Source organism: Syngnathus typhle, linkage group LG7, assembly GCF_033458585.1.
Source record: "Syngnathus typhle isolate RoL2023-S1 ecotype Sweden linkage group LG7, RoL_Styp_1.0, whole genome shotgun sequence".
Classification (NCBI taxonomy): Eukaryota; Metazoa; Chordata; class Actinopteri; order Syngnathiformes; family Syngnathidae; genus Syngnathus; species Syngnathus typhle.
This window is the reverse complement of record NC_083744.1, coordinates 4,140,295-4,163,818: the sequence shown is the minus strand read 5'-3', so window position 1 is coordinate 4,163,818 and position 23,524 is coordinate 4,140,295. Positions and strand designations below refer to the sequence as shown.

Below are 23,524 nucleotides of genomic sequence, written 5' to 3'. Positions count from 1 at the left end.
TGCACAGCTCCTCCCACTTTGGGCCAGCTGCCAATTCTGCTTTGACAAGTTTCCGCTCAAGAATTTAGTAGTAAATTGTCCTAATCAAGTTGACGACTAACTTACGAGTGTTAGGATACGGATTTTAGCTATTGATCTGACTCCAAATTGTGATCAACACTTAACACATAAATTGCAATGTCCTAATCCACACACTGGCGCACCTAACAATTTTGCGAGTTCGTTCTGTCAAAGAGAAGACCAGTAGATCAATTAGACCAAATTTACCAATTATTTATTCCTGACAAAGCGCACTAATACAGGCCTGGGTCCCGGGTCCCTCACACTAAAACTCGTGCGTTTTTGTGACCACCAAAGACGACACATTCTTCCGGGTTGCCCAGTTTTAAAGAAACACAATATGAATATTAAAGCATGCAAAATATTGTGAGATGATTGGTGGATGGCCATCTCCTCCCCGTCCAGGTGTCGCTGAGGTCAGACGGTTTGGTTTTCCCCTCGAAGTCTGGTTTCATATAGTTGCTCGTTGTTCTCGTAGCTCACCGACCTTGAGATTATCTCGTCCGGTACTCCCTGTCTAGAACTATACACAACACTTCCGAGAAAACAAGTTCATACAGTTTGCCTGCACATTCCTCGGCCCCACCAATCCACACGAGCACTCCAATACTAGATATTAATATGATTATAAGTTTAACACAACCTTAAAATATGTTTGCAAACTCCCAAAAGCACATTTCCCTTTATTCCCTCTCATGACCTCATTTATGAGGTCATCACCCGTTACCCTAGCAAACAGCCACCAGCGTGGTGTCGATCCTTCCTTCCCCCTGCGGCTCATGTTGAGTCAACAGGACATATTGCCCCATCGGTGGCAACGGGCCAACGGTTTTCTCGATCAACCGGACAGTGAGTGATCTAATACATGGAATACAACAACAACCGCATAATATCATGATTGTAGTGAAAATAGCCACAGCAACAAGCACAGACATGATGAGCCCTTTCCAGTTTCCAAACGCTTTCATCCAATCATACCAAATATCGGTGTGTACACCTGAATGATCTTTCATCTTTTTGTTCAGTGTCCTTAGTCCTTCCAACGCCCTGGTCAGTCGGCCCCCTGGTGCCGTGTTGTTTGGGATAAAAGTACAACATGCGTCACCAAACATTCCACATACACCATGTTCCTTAGCCAATAACATGTCCAACGCAATTCTATTTTGGAACGCCATTAACGACGTTGCAGCCAATTGTTCATGAACTGCGGCGAATGATTCAGCTGTATAATTACCCAGTCGTTGGACATTGTAATGAACGTAATTAATGCGGTCTACATTTTTATTGGGGGTGATCCATAGGAAGATACTTTCGAATCCCGAAGCCACTTGATTAGCGAGTTTATACTCATCTGGTACACCCCGGGGCACTCCTATAGCGTCAATATATGTTGGATCGTCGTCGTTCAACCACGGGGGCAAAACGTCTCTTTTGGCTCGCTTCAGGAGCTCCGCCAGTGGGAACTCCAGGTCCCAATTGAGATTCTGTATTTCAATGGGGACAACCACCACAGGCATTATCAAAGACACGAGGGCACAGATACCTGATGCGTTCTTCGGCAAGCGATCATATAATTTGTCATCACCACACCACAACCAGATGTCTGCACGAGAGAGAGGAGAGGTTACATTCAGTGACAAATTGACTTTGCACCATGTGGGATCTATTGTCCCAATACTTATGCCGGTTCCGTTTAACTTTAAACATGTCATATTTTGTTGAGTCACATGGTTGTCAAAAATGGGCTTTCTTTTTTCCCATGACACGAAGCAACAACAAACTGTCCATCTTCTTTACATTGGTAAATACATGTCCCTTCTCTATCGGGTGGGGCTAAATCCAATACTCTCTTTACTTGTTGAATTTGGTTCCTCCACACCCTTCTCTGGTACTTTTCCAATTTGTCATGTAAGGTTTGGTTGGTCTCTGTCCAATTAGACAACGTGACATACGTTTGCCAATTTTTGCTGTCACATCTCTGTCTCAAACCTTCCTGTTCCTCTCGTGAGAGCTCTTCTGTTGTGTTCACCTCAGCTTCATAGACTACTTTTCCTCTGCATCGGTATTGTTTGTTGGTGGGTGAATTTTGAATTTGGGACGTTTTCTGCTGGATGGTCTCATCAATTGTCATCAATGCCCACACAAAAAGACAACTCACACATAGCACTCCTACTAAAAATAATTCTGAAAATTCCCAAAAACCTTTCCTTTTCCGTATTGTTCCTTCTGTTCCCCCCCTTTTGGCCGGGTCCGGGACACGGCCAAACAGGAATACCTTCATCCTGACGGAACAAACTCTGGGGCCGGACGGAGTTGTGAGTAGTGATACCACCGGCGTCCTTTGAAGTCGAGCTGGGCCGCGTGAGACGTCCTGGCCAAGACACGAAAGGGGCCCTTCCACCGGGGGTCCGTCCACTTTCTAGAGATGACTCGGACGTACACGTACGGCGTGAGCTGTTTCTCCGCTGACACGCCTTCCTCCGCCGCAGCCGCAGCGGATTTCTCTCCAATCTGTGCAGAAACACTGGACACCAAAGCAGACAAATAGGACCAGTATGCTGCATGAGACAAATTTGGTACCGTAACATCCTCTGGTGGGACGAGCGTCGTTGCTGGTCCCGGCATTAGACGACCCGTCATCAATTCAAATGGTGCGAATCCAGTGCGCCTGTTAACGGATTGCCGCACAGACAACAAGGCAAGCGGGAGCGCTTGGAGCCAATTCATTGTCGTTTGAGCCATAATTTTGGCTAATTTCTCCTTCAGTGTTCGATTCATACGTTCAACTCCGCCCTGACTCTGAGGATGGTAGACACAGCCGAATCGATGCTTCAACCCCAAAATTGATTCTACCTTGGCCAAGGCTTTGTTGTTAAAGTGTGTACCATTGTCAGAGCGGATCAGGGCCGGGAAACCATGCGTGGGGATGTAATGGGTGATCAAAGCCTTGATCACAGCAGTAGAATCTTCTTTCGAGCACGGATATGCCTCAGGCCAGCCTGAGTAAGCGTCAACCATCACAAGCAAAAAGCGTTTCCCATTCACTCTTGTACTCATGTCGGTAAAATCAATGATCACCTCTGCCCCCGGCCACGGGGCCGGCTGAAACAGGCCGGGCTTTGGTTTCAACGTAGGGCGTGCATTGAACGTCTGGCAAGACTCACAATCTGCAACGAATTTCCAGACCACATCCGAGAGTTTGGGATGCCACCAACTTCGAAGATGGATCATCATGGCATGGGGACCCACATGGGAAGGTGTGTGAGCCTGTGTCAGGATCTCCGACATCAGCCTTCCCTCCGGAAGAGCTGGCTGTCCTTTGGGTCCTACCCACAAGCCATCTGATCGTTTGACAGCCTTTGCTGCCAGCCAAACCGATTTTTGTTCCGGGGAGGTGGCACCCTGGGCGGCACACAGATCGGCATGCGAGAGTGACAGAGGCAAACAGGAGTCGGGGTGCTCCCCGTCCACAATTAGTGGACCGCGGGACACCATCATGTCCTCTGCCCCGCCGTACCCGGCCGTCTGCTTGGCCAATTCATCAGCCGCTCGATTCCCCCTAGCCACTAAAGTGTCAGCTTTGGAGTGACCAGGCACTTTGACAATGGCCACCTCGCTCGGGTACTTCAACGCCTCAAACAACTGCAACATCAAATCCTTGTGCGCAATCTCCGAGCCTCTGGCCGTCGTGAACCCATTCTGTAGCCACCCTACCAGATCGATCAAAGCCGCCGACACCGCATAAGCGGAGTCAGAATAGATGGTCACGGCCTCCCCCTTGCATTGTCGCAAAGCTAACACCAGAGCAAAGACTTCCGCCGCCTGGGCTGATGGGTGGGTGTTGAGCTTCATCACTTTAAGAGGCTGGAAGGAGCCATCCCTCCACTCGACCGCCGCCGCGGCCGCATGGAGGGAGCCCATCCTGTCTCTCCAACAGCAGCCATCTGTAAACGCCACCCGACCGTGCCCGAGCGGAGTGGAATAGAGGTCAGGTCGGACTTTCGTCACCGTCTGGACCTTTGATGCACACTCATGGGGTCCCACCAACAATTGATCGGCCATGTTCACACCGGAATGGACATAGTTGACATTTGGGGCAGTCAATATTTTCAACAATCGTGTTTGTCGCAGCGGAGTCAACGTGAATGCCGCCGATGCGACAAACGAGGAGACCGCATGATCAGTTAACACATAGACTGGATGCCCCATGACCGTGTGGGCTGTTTTGAGTAAGACCTTCGCCAGGCCAGCCGCATACCTGGAACAATCGGGTTGTCGTTGCTCAATGTTGTCCAAGGGGACGCTGCAATACATCAACACTGCACGTCCATGCTGCATTTTCTGGTACAGAGCTCCATTCACAACTTTCCCTGAAATAGAGACATCTAGATGGAAGGGCAGAGTGTAGTCAGGAGTGGCCAAGGTCGCAGCAGAGGCCAGCTCCTGCACCAGTGACACAAAGACCTCGGTAGCCTCCGGTGTCCAGACCAGGCAAGCCTTGAGATTCCTGGCCCCCTGTTCGCGGATCAGGGCTCGGAGGACACCAGTTTTGTCGGCAAAACAGGGTATGTAATGTTAAGCTTTCTGAGACTCTAACCAGTACAAATTAGGGATGTGTGTCTTCCGCCAGTCGGTTTGCAGCAACAAATGTTTGACCATTGAGCCCAATTCTCTGGCTTCATGACCTGGGGCAAGAGCTAGTGAAATGTGTGGTACCCCTTTTTCTGTCATTTTGAACCACTGCATTTGTTCTGGTGTTAATTCAGGAGCTGCTGCAACTCCCTCTTTACCAATCAAAATGCATGATGAAGTTAAATCCCACATGTGCCCTTCAATTTCTTCAAACAAATCCCGATAAACATCATCACTTTTTCGGTCATAATATAGCGTGCAATGCAAAGGATCAACAGGTGGGTGGTATGGCGCCAGTGAGCAGATCCAGGGCTTCCACAGTAGGTAGGTCGAGAACACACCGCCACCAGCAGGGGTCTCTGGCTCCAGCCTGGCCCAGTAGATGGTTGCAGTTTCTGCTTCTGCCGGTAGGGGCGCCATCAGCCACTGACCATGTTGTTGTAGCTGCTGTGAGCACTGGATGCTGATGCCATCTGGAAATTGAATAATCACTCCCTCTGGCCCACACAGAATTCTGGCTTGAACGGCTGACAGCAAGTCCCTTCCCATCAAATTGATCGGAGTGTCTGTGGAATGGATGTATTTGTGCCACAGTCTACACCCTGTTCGGGTGATCACAGTTTCAAGTGGTTTGGTGAAAGGCAGAGTACGTGGTTGTCCCGAGAAGCCGACTAAAGTCGTTGTTTTCTTTGACAGTGAGGATACAGGAAGGGCAGTGTTTATTGATGAATAAGTTGCTCCCGTGTCCACCAGCATCTTCACAGGTTTTCCTTCCACTGTCACATGAAGCATTGGCTCCGCCGGGCCACTGCTTTCCTGGCTCCCCGGGCAGCCCTATTCAAATTGTCCACACCAGAGATCATCATGTTGGTAGTACTGACCTCCGTGCGTTTGTGGCTGTTGCCAGGGCCGTCCACCGGGTGGAGCTGTTCCTGCCTGTTGCATCGGCGCTCCGGGTTGGTATGGCGGGCCTTCGGCTGGGTGGGTGGCTCCGCGTGGTCGATACTGTGGACATCCTCTTGCCCAGTGATCGGTTTCGCCGCAGATGAAACATGCATTTGTTGAATGGGGCTTGTATGTTGCCCTCCCCGGGTAAGCAGGTGCACTCCCTCCCCGGCCTCTGTATCCGCCCCGGAACTGGCCCCTTCCGCGCCCCACCACCTGAGGAGCCTGTGACATTTGCATTTCCTTTTTTTGTGATTTAGACTGTTTAGCTTCACCATGCATTTTTGCCAACTGTAATTTCAACAACTGTTTAGATAATGCATCTGTCTCGTTTTCAACTTTAGCTTGTGACTCAGTGAACATTCTGCAGTGATGCAAAAGATGACGTTTAAATCGTTCTTCGGCACAAACCAGAATGTCAGGATCTGACATTAGCTGCTTCTTCACATCTGGCGGAAGTCCATCCAGCAGCGCCGTTCGGAAGAGCACCTCTGCCTCGTGCGTGAGAGCTGGATGTCGACCTGTGGTTTCAATCCAACTTTCCACACATGTTACATAATGTTGTGCAGGTGACATTTTCACATCATAAGGAAACATAGTGGGGGCCAGATCGGTGGGTTGTGGGAAAGTCAATTTAATGTTTTCAAACAGGGGCGCTGCTACTTGTGGCAAGGGCACCTCCCTCCCCAGCCTCGCTGTGCCTGCTGCTTCCTCAATTGCCTGCAATTGCACTAGAGAGCATGCTCCTGCCAACATCTGGCGCATGTCACCGAGTGTACAGCTCTGCCCACTCATCAGAGCTAAAAATTTGTTCAGCCACACCTTGCCTCCTCTGTGAAGTGGGGGCATCTTTTCCATCATCGCGGTCACATCACGGAGCACCATGGGCTCGTAGTGCTGACCGCCCGATGTGGTCACCAGCGGACACATCAATTCATTTTTCTGCACCTCGGCCTGTGTCATCTGTCCCTGACCACTCCGCAAATTATATTTTCTCCGTGTCTCTCTCTCTCCCTGGCTGCACTTCTTTCTACTGTCCTGATTCGCGCACTCCAACATTTTTCTCTGTTGCATCACAACATCATCTTCTTCCTCCTCACACGCCCGCAACCACACATGTACACATAAACGCACACACAGCGAGCGCGCACACAACCGCACATACACACACGCATCCGCACGGCACGCACGCCAATACACAAAGTGCTCGCGCAGAGCTCAGACGAACGACGATAGACTGACACAAACTTTTACAGAGATTACGCACATACACAGAACACACAGACAAAGGGATTCGAATCCATCTCTCATGTAGCTCACAATTTGCACTTCCAGCATACATTCCTCTCAATCTCACTCCATTCATTCCTCTCATCACACACACACTCCCCCCAATTTGGTTGCACATTTTGGATATTTTAGCGGTCTGGTCTCTCACAGGAGGAACTGTTACCACCGGATATTTTTTGAGGAGGCCTCACTTCCCCTCGGGGATCTCTTTATTAACCCCAGCTATCTGAATACGATCGTCACCGTACCCTTGTCCGCCACGACGAAGCACTAGGTCCCTGACCTATCCGTAGTACGCGTAAGTCCCTGACTTTACCGTACACGTTACACACGTAAGTTCCAAACTTATTCACCGTATGTATATTCACTTCATGCACACCTTATTTGATCTGAACGACAGTCTCCTCTTAAATTTCCTCTTTCAATTTGCAGAATTTCGACATATAGTAACAGGTATTCTGCTTACCTTATCATTGATGAGCTCAGGGTTTAGGAGACGTCGTACCAGCTCAACGTTGTGCGCTTATTCCTTATTCAAACGGTACGCCGACCGGGAGACAGCTGTCCCAGACTAACTGTCCGATGACTTGGACACAGACCACGAGTTTGTCAATTACCCTTCTCTTGACATCACGTACGGGGTCACCAAGAAACTGTTAGGATACGGATTTTAGCTATTGATCTGACTCCAAATTGTGATCAACACTTAACACATAAATTGCAATGTCCTAATCCACACACTGGCGCACCTAACAATTTTGCGAGTTCGTTCTGTCAAAGAGAAGACCAGTAGATCAATTAGACCAAATTTACCAATTATTTATTCCTGACAAAGCGCACTAATACAGGCCTGGGTCCCGGGTCCCTCACACTAAAACTCGTGCGTTTTTGTGACCACCAAAGACGACACATTCTTCCGGGTTGCCCAGTTTTAAAGAAACACAATATGAATATTAAAGCATGCAAAATATTGTGAGATGATTGGTGGATGGCCATCTCCTCCCCGTCCAGGTGTCGCTGAGGTCAGACGGTTTGGTTTTCCCCTCGAAGTCTGGTTTCATATAGTTGCTCGTTGTTCTCGTAGCTCACCGACCTTGAGATTATCTCGTCCGGTACTCCCTGTCTAGAACTATACACAACACTTCCGAGAAAACAAGTTCATACAGTTTGCCTGCACATTCCTCGGCCCCACCAATCCACACGAGCACTCCAATACTAGATATTAATATGATTATAAGTTTAACACAACCTTAAAATATGTTTGCAAACTCCCAAAAGCACATTTCCCTTTAGAGAATTGGACGCAATTTCCTCAAAGAATTTGGAATGATCCATGACGAGGTCGAACAGTTGCCTTCCTAGAATGTTAACCAACTGCAGAGACAATGTTTGAAGTCGCGTTTTATCTTGGGATGGGCGTCATAATCGATTGTGTGGAACTGATTATTGATAAACACATCTGAGTGCACTACTTTGTTGACAAAAATGTTGGTTGGAATCCAATTTGCGTGACGACAGGAGGATTTGACTGTATCTTTCAGCAACAACGGTGCCTGTTCAAACACGCTGCGCTGATATCCGAGCGTCCATTTTGATTTTCCAACTAAATGTCAGGTCTCTGTTTTCACCTTCATAGGGAGTTCTACTATATTCTAATGCATAATGCATTTAGCATAATAAAAAGTAAAACAAGATGTGCATGAGAACTGCATGGATATGCCTGCTAAAAGATGGAAATGGACTTTGCAGTTTTTAAATGTTTCACCACATTAGGAGAGATTAGACAAAACAATAAAACAGGTTTACAGAACATTTAGAAAAAGAAGACTGTAATGAGTGACATCAGGTAGCTTGAGGTCAGAGTTTTAATGGCTTTTAATGGAGTCTTAAGGAAAATGACTTTGATTGGGTTCACCATCTAGCTCAGTGATGAATGTTTTGGTTTTTTATTAGCTCCTCTAGACAGGTCATAAAATAATCGTATACAAGCAGAATTTAATTGAATGTAAAAAGTGCAGGTGAACAGCCCCAGGTAGCATTACTCATTCATGGTGAGCGCATCCCATCTGCCTTCTGATGCATGTGAGAATATTGTCTGTGAATTCTCTCACGACTAGTTAAGGCACTCAAAAAACACAAAAATGAAAAGTGCGCGGTGTGGCTCGCTGTCATTTAGCTGTCATTCAATTACTGTTGCACTTGTCCTGCCAATACTTTAATTACACTCTCAATAATTGTTTTGCCACTTTTGAAGGAGAGAGGATAGTGGAGTTTGATGAGGAGAGAGGAAAATTGAACATAGAGGCTAACGCTCACCGGCGCACACACACACGTAAGCACACGCGTATATACAAACAGAGATACCGCATCCGGCAGCTCCGTATGCTTAGGTAAATACAATCGACTCGGATTAGATTTTATAATGCCACCCACATAGTACATCTGGAGCACAAGAGACCGCTTTGTCTTAGTTTATGTGCCCGGCAGCGAGCTGATGATGTGGGCGCACGGTAGCTCTCGGCCCGTGTGCATATAATTGCTCCTCAATAGCATTATAGCGAAGGCCTGCTTCCACCGCTCCCCGCTTGACTTGTCTCACCACTTTTCGGAGGTCTTAACATCACTAAGCACACACGTCGCCCTCGCATGTCACCGTGTTTATGCTAGCTCGAGCGCTAATAACATGTTTATTAGTGTGTGCGGGTGAGAGATCATACGCATGGACAACACAACTAAAAGGAAGGCTTGCTTTCGTGTGGGTGACTGAATAAAAGTGTAACAAATATGCTTTACTAAATGAATGCAAACCTTTGTGTGTTCGCATGAGGTGAAGGTAAGGGGATAGTGTTAGCTAAATTTAATATATACAAAAGTATAGCTAATGGATTAGAGCATGTTTACCTCCGCCTGCTTTTTTAAGATAGCTTGATGAGGAGCAGTGTAGAAATTTCACCAATGCGCTGTTGATACTCGGACCGAAAATAAAAAGTGTTTTACTTAGAGAAGTCAGCCTATCTTGGGAAAGGGAGCATATGGCTTTCTGCTTTTAGTTAATGATGCATGTGGATAACAGCAATCTTCTTTGTAATTTAAGTAGAAAGAAAACATATATTTCTATTACAGGAATAGAAAAAAGGAATGGCTGAAAGGGCCATCCTGTGATCGAGGAGTTTGAACAAAATTAAGATTGTAAAGTGAATTTAGAGATTTGTTTGGAAATACATTACAAGATAAATAGAAAATAACAAGTGAAATACAGTGGCAGTGTGGTAGTTAATTGGGGCTACAGCATCATTGTATATGTACTGTTTGACCTGATTCTGAAGGTAAACTCATCCATAAATTGAACACGCTATCATGTTATGTGCGAAATCGAAGCATCCCCTTGTACTTGACTCTATAAGGACTCAAGTGCTTTCACGCACACTGATGAATATGCAGTCTGAGCTCCAGGGTGGAAACAAGGCTAGACTCTTCCCCCCAATGATCTCGATAAGAAAAGGGGAACTGGCGTTAGCTTAAGCATTCTGAAATTGCTGTCCGAGGACTTGAACACTGCGGCAAATGCTCTTCGGGTCAAATTAAAACTGTAGTGCAAATGGTGAGTGGCACTCCCAATTTTGTAAACGCGCACTGAGAATCATTAGCTTAGGCGCTATTGCAGTTAGCACGTAGTGTGCAAGTGCTAGGTGGAAAAAAACGTTTGAGGCACAGCAGCATCGGTGCTTCCTGCAAATAATATAGTTTGACAATGACTGCACCGAGAGTTAAAGGTGTTGTTATACATATTAAAGAGCTGAGGAAAAAACGGTTAACAAACAAACCAGGAGAGGATAGTAAAACCGTTCAATACGATCCCTTTATTGGTTTTATTTATTTCTACTACAAAATAAGACCTGTAATTCAATGTTGGTCATGGGTGACTTAGTTTACAGCTCACAGACTCATTACAGTGATGGACACTCGTCGACCTCCTGAGTACCAAGAGCCACCTCGCGGATTCCAGTCAATAAAGTCAAGGGCACGAGAGAGGCAGTTGACTAATGGCTTGTTTGTAACCGTGTGAAGACGCTATAGGATTCCAAAGTTGTGGGACCACTAAACAGAAGAAGCTTCTTCAGTTCCATCGGTATTTCAAAAAAAGTCGTCACACTCAGGAGATGCAAAGTGGCAAGGAAAGTTTTGGATGGCAAGGGATTTGAATCCAGCAGCGGTGAGAAGCTTAATCAATAATCATGATCCTGAATCTAATGGAAAGTCTTGATGGATTAGAAGAAGTTGGTGCAGGATATATGAGTGTAATCTTTCATCAGTGCAACTTTCACAAAGGCGGGCCTTCCTACCGCCAGGAAAACGAATCACCCTGCGAGCTGTTGTTTGTATAATATGTTGCCGTTTTCATATGAAAGCCATCTATTTCGAGCCGACTTGTTAATTTAGTCTTTCCACGGTTTAGGCGTTGATAGATTATGTGATAGATCAAGACCATGCATACTTTATAAAGACTTTATGAGAGATGCCAGGGAGAGAAATAGATGCGGGTGTTATTTCCCGTTCAGTCACAGACCATCTTAATATTCACTCAAGCTACACTGTTTGATTTGTCGCTTTTACTCAGTGGTCCAATGAAGTTCTCGAGTTTGAACGCTACATGACTTAATCGCGTTGACGTACATATATATAGGATAGTATTTAAATATATTGTGACCAACGGAATGATTGTTCATTCACATTACAGTCCCAAAAGAGCTTGGATCAGTCGCTGCTCTGGCCCCGCTTCACTTCATCTTGCATTCAACACATGCAAGCACATACATTTTTCCTATTTCCCATGTATTCACATCTCCTCAGTTGCTTTCTCATTCCGTGTCAGAGGTGCTAATAAGAAGATGGCACTATATGTCACATGACGTCTTTGCCATCCAACTCCAGCCAAGCTCGTCGCCGAAGTTCTCCCTCATTTGAGAGCAGACAGGACGTGGGTGGCGGCCCTCTCGCAACTCGGGTGGCTGCTGCATCTGAACCACGGGGAGCATGCAAGGACAGAAAATGAGGCCACGCGTTACGCTTTATATAGCCTACAGGGGCAGGTGCTCTTAACCGCAGGTGTTCTCCACCTGACAACTGCTCCACTACTACCTGGTCTGCATTTAGATGAGCTTATTCCTGAAGGGAAATATTGAAGGAACATTCCAACAGGTTATTTTTTTAGAATAAGGATTTTCTACTGGTTTTATCTGTTATAACTAAGAAGCAACTCTTGGACCACTGTTTTGGCGGAATATTATTTTATTTTGCACCGAAGGAGGATAGACCTATACAGGCTATTTGTTTTCATCTGTATGTCTATTTTGGGAATCTCGATTACATTTGACATCATTTGGATGGGTAAATTATTTACAAAATTAGCTGGAAAATAAATTGAGTCTAAATAATGAATCAAATTTATTTTTAGAAATGTTATGATTATTTTCCATTTCCGATTTCGCGGACCACCTGCAATACCGCCACAAACCACTAGAAGGCAACCGGTTGTCAATCCCTATTTCAGATAATGACTACCGTAATTTCCGGACTATTAACCGCACCGGACTATAAACCGCACCAGCTAAAATTCGGGGATATTTTAGTTTTTTTTCTTATATAAGCCGCACCGGACTATAAGCCGCACGTGCTCACGCGTTTTTTTTACAAAGAAAGACAGTTCACAGAAAGCCTTTTTAAAGTTTTAATAACATACTTTAACATGTCTTTCTAAACATTGCCTGTGACGCAGCAGTAGTACCGCAGCAACACGGAAGTGTGCACGCGAGTTATTAACAAAGAAAGACTGGACACAGAAAGCTTTTTTTAAGTTTTAATAACATACCTTAACATTTGAATAAAATGCATTAAAAGTTCACGTTCATTACAACTTGTTTTTGGTGAGCAAAATGTCAGAAGAATTGAATTTAAATGCTGATTGATTGGGTTTTAATACAATGCAGATGGTCCAAACAGCGCCATGTGCTTTGTGTAATCTCTGAGTCACATGACAGAGAAAGGGTTTAGAGCCCTTTGACGCAGGTCACCTCGCGTGCATTCCTACTAAAGCTCATAATAGTCACAAGCAACACAGCCAGAATAAGCAGCAGCCATAGTAGTGTTTCAAAATAGTATTTTTGTTGTTGTTTTTTTCTTCAAGATACCGCAGTGTATAAAAGTGATCAAGTCATCACAAAAACCACGGAAAAAGTCCTTATATAAGCCGCACCTGACTATAAGCCGCAGGGTTCAAAATTTTGGAAAAAAGTTGCGGTTTATAGTCCGGAAATTACGGTAATATTTTTCTATGCATGTTGGTTGAGGTCTGCACTCACCTGTTGTAGCTTTTTTTGTTTTCTCAAGTTTATATTAAATTTTTGTTTGGTTGCATTATCCTGGATAAATTAGTTTTGTACTACATTTAGGGGTCATAGCGCCACCTATTAGTTTACCATCTGCTTTACAGCCTCATTCCATATTTTATGGACTCCTGGATACAGGAAAAACAACCACTTGTATGCTCAATTCGTGAGCCCTTTTGTTTCAGTGTTTGATAAATGACCAAGACCAGCTCCACTCCAAACTCGTCAAGGTGCCTATTTGTTCCCCTAATTACCATTTTGCTGCATAATGACAAAAGAAAACGCAGCCTTCTAGTCATCATTACGAGTGTGAAATGGTGGAAAGAAAAATACCAATCGAATGTTGTTGCTCAACACTCACTTGCTAATGAAACCCAAACACTGTGGAAATGTCTTTGGGTTTCATTTCAATTTCTTTCCTCGTAGCATATAAATGTATGACATGTCTATAAAATCTAAAACACTTGCAGTGACGACAATTTAACACAAAGTATACATTTGACATACAACATAATAGATTGACAAATGTTAAGCTAGAAATACAACAATGTTATAAAAAATGACATCAAATTGCCTGTGAAATTTGTCATCACACAATTCTAACATGAGTGTCCATGAAGGGCATTGGGTAGACGGCAGTCAATCATCCGTCAAACGTCACTTTGTGAGTGCTCTTATGCTCATATGAGTACAAAACATCCTCAAATCCTCCTGGCGTGGCCATCGCACCAAGCCTGGCCCGCTCACAGTGTGAAATGTCCTCTCAGCTCTTGAAGTCGCAATGACATTATTCACGTGGAAGTAGCTATTACTCATTTTGTCTGCATTTCACAGCTTCAAATCTATTTTATGCACCTGGAGAATTGTTTAGCTTGAATGCATTTAAATGCTTGACTCTCTATCACGCTGCGCGATAACTGTCAGACAAAAGCCTCTTAAATGCGCTATTTAATTAAAGCACAAAGGCAGACAGGAGGAGTCTGAAATTCAGGCTAAATAGTGTTTTGTGAGTGCATGCATTATCCGCCACAGTAGACACCAACACCTGACCACTACTGAAATAGCAGCAGGCAGAAAATTGTTACTGGTAAAAAAAGATAATGAGGGAAGTGATGTGTTAGTTTGAATTGAAATGGAATAAAAATGGCCATTTTGGCTATTAGCATATAGAGCCTGAAAACACACAATTTGAAAACTGGTCATTGAGTGTGATAGCTTGTTAAATTGAAAGATATTATTAACACTGACAATGGTTGTTGAAGATGATGGACAGTCCTATTTCGTTATGCGACGGAAAAGCCCTCACAATGCCGAGGGCTTAGCTAGCGACCGCGCCGGCTAACCTTTTTTCTGTATTTGGTCATGTGACTTGACAAGCTTTGCCCTTCGGCACTGTGATGTCATTTTCAGCCAACAGCAAGTGGCCTTGTAAGGCAAAACTCCTTACAAAGGGACATTTTATACATTTTTTGGGGGGGGCTTGTGTGAATGATTCTGGCATGTGGAAGTAAAACATTTCAAAAAAATTCTATATTTTACATTATATCTTTTTTAAGTGTACCCTACCCTACGGCATATGGACTGCAGTGGCCGTGAGACATTTCTCCTTTCCACCTCATTCACAGCATAACGATATTTTGCATTCTACATTGTGGCAGCCATGCTGACTGGACACTGCTCGAGATCTGCCTGTCCAATTAGCACTTTCTCTTACCCCTGAGAACTGGTCCCTTTCCGCGTGGTTTAACTCCCCGCATATGGGCCACATCACCTACAGGTACGAGAGCTTGTTACGCTTTCAACCGGCGTGTTACGTAAATTCTAGATTTGTGATGAAGTCCTGCCTCCGCTATCTTTGTCCAACGGCCGCCTCTTGCGTGACTTTATTTATCCCTTCGGAAACTGTGCATAAGTCACCTTGGTATACTGTACGTCCGGCCGTTTGGTTTCTTTTTTATGTGCGTGTAAAATAAATGACCGCTGAAATCTAAAGGAAACAAGCGCCTGTCAGGACCAACGGGGCTGTGACTTATAGAGTTTCTGATCAAACGGCTCAATGGCTTCTTCTACTCTACTGTCACATTTACTCAGTGAGCAAATCCATATATGCCCCCCCCCCCCCACTCCGAGTTTAGAATAATGGTGATGTTTTGTTCAGGGCTAGCTGCGAATGATCACTTGACTACTAAACGTGGGCTAACCTATTTGATATCATCCCTATTAACGTCAGTATGACATTATCATCGCCCATAAAATATTGAATTAAGCAGACTAACAGGGGATGTTGTTAGTCATGTCTACTTGTTGCCAAACATTGCGAGACGACATTGTCATTGCGTGATGATGTCATTGCGTAATTACATAGACCATTTTGTGGAGGCATTATTCAAATGGGCCCGCTCAACTCAAGCAGAATTTTAATGTTTTTCAATTGGGGTACACAGACAGAAAATAATTGATGTTGTTAAGAGAACTAAATGCATGGATTTGATCAGTTTTTAAAAATACAGGTAGCGCTAACTTTGTTGCTAGGGGATTTTTCAATAGTTGCTGGGGTAGTCTGAAAAGAAATTTGTGATAATAGAAAGTATTTCTCGTATTTCCTCCTCAAAAGAAGGTTCTCCCTTGGTTCAGGTTTTATGAAAATGAGCTTCGTAGTATTTGCGTAATCCCGCCGCCGAACAAACATACAATCGAAGGCGGAGGAGGCAGCGCTGGTGCTCCAGTGCTGAGAATTTGCATATCTTCTCAGGGGGCGTATTTCCTTCCCCCCTTTTTTTTTTTTCAGTTGCATAAATGAAGTCATTTTTTTGTATCAATCCAAGCAGCGGGACGCTTGCATCCATCAACAAATAGTAATCCTGATTGGATGCCGCATTTTATTCCAGCTAACTGACACACGTCATCAAAAACGTCTCCTCCACATCACCCTTCTTTGACCTTGAGGAAAGCACAAACAGCCTTAAAACTTTTCAAGAAAAAAGCCTCCATCACTGTTCCACTTTGCGCTAGCTCTCTTTATTTAAGAACCTTTAGGTCGCCATGATGATGTCGTGCATGTACTGGACTCACTCTTAATGACCCGTGAGTGAAGACTCCCATTTTGAATGGAGACGGAGCGCAGACTGTAAGCTTGAACCCACTTCAACCTTCTCCTACTAAAGAAGACAACAATGTAGCGTTTGCCATTAAGAACCTCTTTGAGTGCAGATAAATATTAGCGGGTGAGAGGGGCAACACGCTCGCCAGGTTTAAATCCACATTTTTACGATCGCTACAAGATTAATCAAGAAGAGGCCAGGCTGATGTCAGGACATAAAACGATGCCGGGTGAGATGATTGAGACGTTTAGGACGCAGTCCATAAGTTAGCTGCAGCACAACCGCCTCGTAATTTGGTGAAAAACTGAGGGATTATTATAAGAAAGTAATAAAATTGTGCAAAATAATAACTGGAGAAGACTTATCTCCATCAAACTTTGTTAAAGATTTTTTTTGTGTTGTGGCTTGATTTTGAAGGAAGATGGAGTGCAAGGTCATCATCAAGGTGTCGTTTAGTGTCTCCAAATCCCGACTTCAATCGACCTCAGGTGCGCCGTTAACCTCAAAGCCGTAGCCGGAAGGCTGCGCACGCCGATGTCAATCCGCTTCCTTATTTTCCATATGAAACGCGTTTGCCTCCTAGTTTGTCGGCCTTGTCGAGCTCCTTCTTTCCCGGAGGACACTTGGGAGGTGGGAAGGAGAGGAAGACAAAGAAATGACGGGATGAAAAGGCCAGCCTTGACAAGCCAGGGGGAGACGAGGAGACGGCGACTGGGGAGAAAACAAATCTACTTATTGAAGGCAAAGTGCGGGTGGTTGTCACTCAACGGTGTGGAAATACATGGTGACACCTGCTTATCGGCGTATATTTGGGTCGAAGAAATGTTGGAAGGGATTCGACGCATTTGAATACATTAGCATCTCCGTCCCGCTGTGCAAATATCAAAGCTCAATGAGGCTTTAGTTCCTTGTTCTCTCAAGTAAAGGCCGTTGAGCTGGTTAAATAGCTCACCGGGGTGGATCCACTCATTTTGAAAAGCAGCGTGAGTGACTCAGGTGCATTTGCCACGCTCTCGCACATGGAGACACAAAAGAGCAGAAGTGGATGATATGATTTTTCTTCTCCCTGGCATGATAGCCTTTAATCATGAGCTGAGCTGTGTTGTATTGTCAGCCTCCTCGGCCACTCCCTCTCTTTGCTTGCAGCCTGTCACTTAACAAGCTCTGACACATGACAGTGATGCGTGTGGCTCTGAGTGATGCCCGGCTTTAGCTTCTATTGGAAAGGTATTGAAATGCTCGGGCGCAGGAGCAGGGACGGGGGGGGGGGCGATGTCAGTGATAGCCATGAGATTGTATTACCCGACTTGCTTATGACAGAATGTTAAAATGGCAGCAGTGCTCGCCTCCTTTTCAATTAAAGCTGGCGCTGCCGGGCGCAACTTAGCTTTGTTTGGCAAGGTGGGCTACTGTGGCGTGAAATCAGCTCCCTGGAAATGCTTGTTTTTGTTTCAATGAAACAAAAAAACTCGTGTTTTGAGCAAAAATGGAACCGCTCACAACAGGCACGGGCATACACAGACTCAAGCTCTTTTACCCAGAATGGAAAAAAAAAAGCAGTTTTTTGCTGCAGCACATTTACTTGACTTAAAAAAACATAATTAAATCAAAAATCAGTTCCACCAAAAAGTGTTTTGAAATTTGTGTTTGTGCACACAGGCTCGGTGTCCCTCAGTGTGTTCCTGGTCTCCTTAGCAGTGACAGTGTGTGCTGTTTGGCTTGTGGCTCTTTGTGGCGTCTGCGGTTGGTGTCAACGCAAGCTGGTGAGTGTATGCACCCACCCACGCACACACGCACACACACACACACACCAGCCGACCCTCCTCGCACATACACACACTAGCTTCCAGCCACATTAGAAGCTCTACAAAAAGCTTTACTAATCAGAGATGCTTAAATGTCACTGTGTGCTGTGAATTTAAATCTTCAAAGAGCAATTTATTGAAGAAATAGCAATGTGTGCAAATATTTACGCGTTTCTCTAATCCAAAATAATGATGCGCGCATGTTCATTGAAGTGAAATATTTGGCTTGTTAGACAGTAATGAATAAAAAACTATTACAGAAGCTGAAACGTGGGGCCCCTGTTGCGTCACTTTCCAAAAAGCAGCTTCAAGACTGTAATTCATTCCCAGAAGCCGTTACGATATTAGCCAAGTGTGCTGACACAGCCTCGGTTAGACAACAACAAAGATTGAGCGCACTGACCTCTGGTAAGGGCACATCATTGTGATTATGTGCTATGAAATATGATTGATTAAAAGGGAGGCAACCCCTTATCAGTCAGTCGGAGCTGCTTGCCAAAACTGCCTTTCCCCCTCGCCATGTCGCATTGGAGGCTCCAAAATCTACTGCGGGTTGACCGGGAAAGATTTTTTTTTTTAGCCGACGCTAATGTGATGAAAGTCGCGGCAAAGTCGATCGATCAAAGTTGTCATTGATATTTTCTCCGATTGTACGGTCACTTTTTTTTGCACCGCGATCCGGTTTCATGTCAACTAATGTTAGGGAATAGAAACGAAAAACAAATGAATAAAAACTACACGGTAGGTGGTGGACGTCAGTGAAGATTTAGAGACTCGCGGTGACCAAAATTGTCAAAGCCTGCGAGGCTAAACGCGATTGTCCTCCACTGCCAGCCTATTTTCATACTCACAGTCCCACGCAGATATATGCCGACTTTGTTGCCTTCTTGCCTGGACATTTTGCTAAATATGCCAACATGGATGTGAATACCAATCACGCTAACATTACACTAAGGTGTGAAAACAGTTGCTAGCATGCTAAGGGTGTTAGCTTTGGTTGTAGGAATTCAATTGAAGCCCGTGTATACATAAATGCTCTACATAAACTACTAAAATATTAAATGACTAAAAAATAAATGATTAAAACTTCATTGTAAACTGGGAAGACGAGACGCACATCACATTAGCGATTACGACGACCTACAAGAGCAACAGTCAAGCAGTGTTGCTGTGAAACTTATTGTTGCACAGATTGCAGGCCTCGACATCCAAGCACCCCGTGCAGACAACAAGCTTCTCTACATAATGTTTGCATGAAAGACACGCCCGTAATGGGATTGTAACTAGATTACACCATTATAGCGTATACGAAGCAGGTGGGTAATGATCTCAGTGCCGTACTGTCCCTTCTTATTTTCTTCACTGAAACGTGTTATATGAGATATTCCACCTGGAAGGAAATGGAGCAGGGAATGGCTTCTGATTTCCTGTTGCGAAGCGAGAGAGTCGAGCGGCCCGGCTCTTTGGAGGTCCCTGCGGCCCTCTCCGAGAGCTCTGTTGTAAATGGATCTTATTTCTAGCGTGTGACATTGCAGCAGCAGCAGCAACCCGACAGAGCGGAGGCTGTCCGGGATGAGGCGGCGGGTGATCTGCTGCCCTCGCGACCCGGTCCGGCGCATGCGCACACGCGAGATGATGTTGTTCTTTCTTCTCACGTCAGTGAGTCACAATTTGGCCAGGTGTGAGGGTTGAAATGTGGGTTGAGCTCCTTGTCGTTCGACTAGTGTCTGCCTTTCGGCGTTGTGAAGGCACGTTAAGCACTTTGGGCTACATGCTCGAGATAATCGAGTGGAACTGTGATAAATGCGCAGCCATTTATCCTCGACAAATTGCTGGTGTCATTTGTGGTGTCGCCATTTCATGTGATAATGTCGTCACCGTTAAAGTTTTCTGTGGTCTGTGTCCTACATTAAGTAATAGTGTGATTGGCATGTTGCACAAATCTCTTTTCAATGTATTGTCTGGCTGTGGCAGACAGATTCTTTTGTTAACATGCACTTTAGCCAACAATATCCTTGTAGACACTTGCGTAACAATCTAAAGGTCCAATACAAGATAAGTATGTAAGGCCTTGTAAAGATAGCATTATGCTTATTTGTGTTTGAAGAAAATGTTTTCTCCTTCCTTGCTTCTGAACCTGTCCAACGCTCCTTTCGAATCCACATTCTTATTTCAGACTTTAATTACTTGCTATAAAGTACTACTTTTGTCTAAATGAAGCTCCTCAACTTATTTCCTCTGCACCAAGATGACACAAGAAGGCGCCAAAGCACAACTTGTGTCTAAATGAAACTTCTCAACTCACGTCAACACACGTCCATGGTTGCAGGATGCCACAAGAGGGCGCCAAATAAATCAAATTGTATAGCTTTTCAATCGCTTGAGTTTGAGCACAAAAATGTGAGTTTGTATTTGAATGATGACAAATAGGTGTGGATGTAGTTCACAAAAATCTTACTTCTGGTGATAGTCAGCATTTTGTGTTGCTTGTAGCATTTTGTGGCCACTAACAAGCTCCCTTGATCTTTTTTTTTAGGAGCCCTATATGTATTCCCTGGACTCGTCATTAGAATGTAAACATATTGTAATTTGCATGAGCACGTTGCATGCCTTTAATGGAGGTTATACTGTGTATTGACACAGGAGGAACGTTAAAGAAAAGCAATCGTGAATCTTTATTTTTGTCCGAGTGTACTCTTCGACGGTGTCAGCTTTCATAAAAGCGAATGTTTGCCCGCAGCTTCACGTGTCACTCGTGAGGAGACCCGTGGCAGTTTTGCTTCTGATTCATAGGTTAATACACAAGCCGTTTTGAGTAAATCTTGCTTTCGGTGTTTTCGCTTCGGCAACCAGCGCAAAACTTTGAACTAAGATGCCTGTTTTTTTTTTTTTGTGTGTATGCTCATAATAATTTATGAAGTTGGAGGTTGGTTTTAACGTCATTGGTAACTGTAAAGCTCCTTATGATTGCTGACAGTATTTAAATGCAGGGCAAATAAATTCATGTGGAGCTGCGGGTTTTGCGTTGTTGGGATTTGAACGAATCAGTGTTGGTGTTGCTAACATCTATTTCAACAGCAACAGCTACTTGGCATTCAGAGCCTTCTTCTCTGAGCTCTTTGCCGTTTGGTGCGTGACATAACTGTGAGCGTGGATGAGCTAGGACTCGACCACATTCGGAGCTCCATTGACTCCATTGTACAATTTTTTTTTATTTGGGATCAGATTGGATGTTGCGAGTCTCACGAGGAGAATGGCAAGGGGACCAATTGGCGTAGTTGTGAAAATCAATGATTGCAGTGCTTAAATAAAATAAATGAGTCTGATCGTGACTAGCCATTAGCCTTATCTAAAGCCCAGATGCTGTCAGTGGCAAATTGTGCCAATATGTGATTTCAAGTTAATTCCAGTTAACATACAATAACATTTTAACAGATAAATGATCACTCTTCTAATGATAGTATGATGTGTGTAATATTGAGCGAGCTTGTGGACTCTTGCTGTCTTAGTTCAAACAAACACAGCTGGGTGTTGGAAGGCACAACGCTGCCAACTGATGCAGACAGAATGCTAGCTTCTTTCATCCCTCGTGTCTCGAACCTTCTGAAAAAGAAAATAAACAGCTCATCATCACTGCGGGCAATCTTCCTCCACTTAACCAGACTTCTCTTTAGGTCTCCCCCCCCCCCCCCCTCGTATGAAAATGCGTTTGGTGTAGTTTGCCGCAATTTGGATGGCTCTCACAATTAAGCTGTTTTGACTGGATGGCTCAGAGCCAAGCGGTATTGTAGTCGTGAAACTCCCTTTGTCATGTGACAAAAAAAGTAGCAGATTTAAATTAGGCTAAAGATTTTTCAAGGGTATTTGAGTGGAGGATTAGAAGGGAATTGCTCACTCTTCCATTTGGTTTGCTTTAACTCTCATTTGGGCGCTGAACTGATTTTTTTCTGGATCGTGCATGTCGTAAGAGCTTTGTCATATGCGATGGATCCCTGCAGCATTCATTCGTCTCACATGCTCACACACAAGTGTTTAGGAAGAAGGTGGCGACTGTGAAACTGTTGCATCATGCGCGTGTGTGCGCGCGCGTGCGTGCGTGTGCATGCGAAAACGAAAGCAGTGGGACCTCTGCATGTTTGAGTCTATTTTTATTTTCACCACCAGTCCGCTTGAGACTTCCTACCTCACTCACTTGGCACCTGTCCCGCCCCTCGTATCCTCCCCGCGCCTTGGGCTGACACATTTATTTATTATTATTTATTTATCTGTTTGTTTGTTTGTTTGTTTGTTTGTTTGTTTGTTTGTTTGTCTATTTCAATATTATTTATTTATTTAATATTACAATTTGATCATTTTTATAATTGTATATTATTATTTGTTTATTTGCCTGTTTATTTAGCAAAAATATAATTCCGTTTATTTTATTTTTTTCGCTTTCGCTCTCTCAGGACTGTACTCTGTCTTTTTCTTTGTCTCACAAATGTCCTGAAATGTTTCCAACACCACTGCCTGGGTCCAAACCTTTTATCTTTCGAGATGTGGGCTTTAGTTTGAAATAATATCAAGCGTTTTCTAGGAAAAGCAGTTTTTCTGGTGCCCTATCCTCATATAGGCGTCTGAGCTATTTGCATCCCGATGTACTCTGTGAATGAATCATAGATGCGAGTCATTTTGGTCTATATCAGAAACTCATACATAAGTGCAGTGCTTGGCTCTTAAGGACTGCGTTCACATAGATGGGCTCAAGATGGGCCCGTGTACGCTCCAGCGGTAGTCATCAAGCCCTCGGCAAACAAATCTTTCTCTCGGCACGCCTCATCAGTGCACCTCCTGTTGTCAGAGTGTGTATCGATCAGACAAAGAGTTAAGACTTTATTGTTAACTGGCCTACAAATCTATACATTTACTGTACATCTGCAAACCTTTCAGATCAATGTTTACATTGATTGCAAATACTAATACGGACCTTTTAAAGAGACTAGAGATGATCTCCATTGTGACGATTGGCAAACACATTTGATTCTAATGAGCTTTTCTAGTAGAATGGTCAGGTCATCTGTTTAAAATCAGAATGGAGCAGGACTTTCCACTTTTTATCCCCCCCAGTGCCCAGACGATTACCATTAAAAAGGCAATTGGCATGGAAATTTCTAGGTGGCTTTGATTGATAATCATAGCGGCAAATGGCACTCCACTGCAGATTTGATTTGACTAAGAAGGGTATAATCAGGAGAGCATCAGGTAAAGGACCGGTGTTGAAGTGATAAAAGGGGCGGGCTCTCCACCTGCTTCCATAAGACAAATG

General features: G+C 44.5%; 1 protein-coding gene across 1 annotated transcript; it reads right to left on the bottom strand.

Moving 5' to 3' along the window:
* Positions 1-248: 248 nt before the first annotated feature.
* On the bottom strand, positions 249-4,635 carry LOC133156697 (uncharacterized; the record flags this gene model as incomplete). The annotated part of the gene is made up of 1 exon (XM_061282613.1): positions 249-4,635. A coding segment is annotated over one exon (2,298 nt), but the record flags the coding sequence as incomplete, so codon positions are not given.
* Between the last annotated feature and the right edge of the window lie 18,889 nt (positions 4,636-23,524).